Source organism: Arvicola amphibius, chromosome 2 (assembly GCF_903992535.2).
Source record: "Arvicola amphibius chromosome 2, mArvAmp1.2, whole genome shotgun sequence".
NCBI lineage: Eukaryota > Metazoa > Chordata > Mammalia > Rodentia > Cricetidae > Arvicola > Arvicola amphibius.
This window is the reverse complement of record NC_052048.2, coordinates 182,276,948-182,280,354: the sequence shown is the minus strand read 5'-3', so window position 1 is coordinate 182,280,354 and position 3,407 is coordinate 182,276,948. Positions and strand designations below refer to the sequence as shown.

Here is a 3,407-nt window from a genome sequence, read left to right as displayed (position 1 = left end):
ACCTCCGCACGTGTGCCTAAGCACGTAGGTTATCCCCTGGTACCTATTCACAATATAACTAAACGTGGAATAATCTTTTGTACACTGTGAAGATGTGTCTTAGCCAAGGCACCTTCTGTTTGGCTTAATAAAGAGCTGAAGGTCCAATAGCAAGGCAGAAAGAGGTTAGGTGGGACTTCCAGGTAGAAAGAGAAGAAGAGATGAATCTAGGAGAGGAAATAGGAGAAAACAAGATGGAAGAGAGGTAAAAAGCCATGAAGCAAAACTTAGATTAATGTGAATGGGCTAATTTAAGTTATAAGAGCTAGTGGGAAAAGCCTAAGCTATATCTGAGTTTTCATAACTAATAATAAGTCTCCATGCCATTTTTTGTGGGCTAGTGGCTACCTACCAAATAAATGTTATTTTTTTCCCAAACTTATCATTAGTGCTTTTTTCCCTTTTATTTTTTTTCTCACTGGAGGCTCTGAAACCTACTTATAAGACACCACAATATGGAGCATTGATCCTGCTCCCATAGATAACCAGTATTTACTGAACAAGTAAATAACATAAAATTGGGATATGGGTACATATCCAATGTCTGTGCCCTAAAATTCTTCAAAATGCACATTAGAAGTGGGGTACAACTCAAAGGTACAGCACTCACCCAACACGGTAAAGTCTAGATTTAACTCTTAGCACCAAAGGAAAAGAAAAGAAAAACACAGGCCAGCTTCTCCAGAAGGCCAAACCAAAATTACAGATCTTACTTTCCTCCCAAAGTCTTATGGCAATGAAACTGATAGAAAAACAATCAGAAAATATTTAACTTCTGAACCAAATGATCTTTGAATAGAGTGCTTTTTCAAGGTCTTTCATATGAATCATAAATTACTACAATGTTTGTCAATGCCTCTGGATTTCCCCTAGTAGGAAGAAAAAAAAAAAGGATCCTATTTTGGTACCATACTGAGGCTCCAGGGAAAACAGTTTCTCCCAACAGACTACCTCTTCAGAGATAAACACTGTGATGAACTCCCTGTGTACCCTTCTGGAATCGGTGTTTGCATGTATGACTGTTTTCATGAACGTAAATAGACCATACACCCACTTCTGACCCATTCCTCTTCCATATGGTTTCGGGCCTGTCTACATGAACCTGCATCATTCTTTTATGCAGTTGCATAGGGCTCTATTGTATGAAAATGTCACAATTCCTTCAGCCAGTCTAGTATCCTTTGATATTTAGATCTTATTTTTGTCATTATAAACAAAATTAAAAAGATAAACCTAAGCCAACAGACCATAAAAATTAGGGTTGGTGAGGTGCAGGCCATGCGAACCAGAAGAATAGATAGGCTGTCTGGGTGCCCACAGAACCCTCCCATACCCTCAGTTCAAATCCCAAAGACCCAGCTCACTGCCATTAATTCCCCATCCACCCCCACTGCCATGCCTTCACTCCCACCTCGGGCTGATAACTGCCGTTCAGGTGTAGGCCATGCCAGTCGGACAAACTGACAGGCGAACTCAGGGAGAGACTCACTGCTGGACTAGAGGTCATGCCAGCCATAAGGACTCCAGCCAACAACTCTGGCAGACCCTCCCTACTGAGCCGGAGACAACACCAGCCACTAGAACTATATATAGTCAGCCTACCCACAGACCCTTCTCCATTCTCTCAGTGTCCACCCCCACTATCCCCACTCCCCTTCTCATCACCCTGCCCCACCCCTCCCAATTCAAGCAGAGACCCCCTGCTGGACCAAAGGCCATACTAGCTGCCAGAAGTCCATTTCCCAACTCAAAAAAAGACTTCCTGCTGGACCAGAGGTCATGCCAGAACTGCAGGTCACAGAGACTAGAAGACGAAAGAGGAAACAGAAACAAAGCAACAAACTAATCACCCAACAAAGACAAATTCAGAAATCAGCACCTAGACCTATAATTACCCCCAAACACAGAAGCCTAGACGGCAGTGTAAGAACACAATCAACAGCTTTTCGCGTTGCCCCGGGACGGGTCCATACGGCGTTGTTCTTGGTTCCCGACGTAACTTAAAGGGAAACTTACACAATGTCCGGAGCCCTTGATGTCCTGCAGATGAAGGAGGAGGATGTCCTCAAATTCCTTGCTGCAGGCACCCACTTAGGTGGCACCAACCTCGACTTTCAGATGGAGCAGTACATCTACAAAAGGAAAAGCGATGGCATCTACATCATCAATCTGAAGAGGACTTGGGAGAAGCTGTTGCTTGCAGCTCGGGCTATTGTTGCCATTGAGAACCCTGCTGATGTCAGCGTCATCTCCTCCAGGAACACTGGGCAGAGATCCGTGCTGAAGTTTGCTGCCGCCACTGGAGCCACTCCGATTGCTGGCCGTTTCACCCCAGGGACCTTTACTAACCAGATCCAGGCAGCCTTCAGGGAGCCACGACTTCTAGTGGTGACTGATCCCAGGGCTGACCACCAGCCCCTCACAGAGGCGTCTTACGTGAACCTGCCCACCATTGCCCTGTGTAACACAGACTCACCTCTGCGCTACGTGGACATTGCCATCCCGTGCAACAACAAGGGAGCTCACTCGGTGGGCCTGATGTGGTGGATGCTGGCCCGGGAAGTACTCCGCATGCGTGGCACTATCTCAACTGAGCACCCATGGGAGGTTATGCCTGATCTTTACTTCTACAGAGACTCAGAAGAGATTGAGAAGGAAGAACAGGCTGCTGCTGAGAAGGCCGTGACCAAGGAGGAATTTCAGGGCGAATGGACTGCACCAGCTCCTGAGTTCACTGCTGCTCAGCCAGAGGTGGCTGACTGGTCTGAGGGTGTGCAGGTGCCCTCGGTGCCCATCCAGCAGTTCCCTACTGAAGACTGGAGTGCCCAGCCAGCCACTGAGGATTGGTCAGCAGCTCCCACAGCACAGGCCACAGAGTGGGTTGGAGCCACCACTGAGTGGTCCTGAGCTCCTCTGCAGACACCTGAGCAAAGGGAAAAATGGTGGAAGGAAAATAAAGTTCCTACAAGCTGTCAAAAAAAAAAAAAAAAAAAAAAGAACACAATCAACAACAGCCAGGACAATGTCACTAGAGTCGATCTAACCTACTACAAGCCTTGACTATTCCAACACAGCTGAAGCACAAGAAAATGGTCTTAAATCCAAATTTATGAAGATGATGGATGTCCTTAAAAAAAAAGAAGAGATGAATAAATCCCTTAAAGAAATCGAGGAAAAAATAAATTGGAGAAAATCAATAAACCCCTTAAAGAAAGCCAAGAAAAAAAACAAACATTTGAAGGAAATGAATAAAACCTGTTCAAGATCTGAAAATGGAAATAGAAGCAAACTGAGGGAATCCTGGAAATGGAAAATCTAGGTAAATGAACAAGAACTACAGTTATAAGTATCACTGACAGAATACAAGA

The 3,407-nt window shown here is 45.2% G+C and overlaps 1 protein-coding gene across 1 annotated transcript; it reads left to right on the top strand.

Moving 5' to 3' along the window:
* Nucleotides 1-2,002: 2,002 nt before the first annotated feature.
* LOC119807682 (40S ribosomal protein SA-like) lies at nucleotides 2,003-2,973 on the top strand. Its single transcript, XM_038319779.2, has one exon. It carries the CDS (start codon nucleotides 2,059-2,061, stop codon nucleotides 2,944-2,946), a length of 888 nt encoding a protein of 295 aa, XP_038175707.1. The 5' UTR covers nucleotides 2,003-2,058; the 3' UTR covers nucleotides 2,947-2,973.
* The last annotated feature ends 434 nt before the right edge of the window (nucleotides 2,974-3,407 follow it).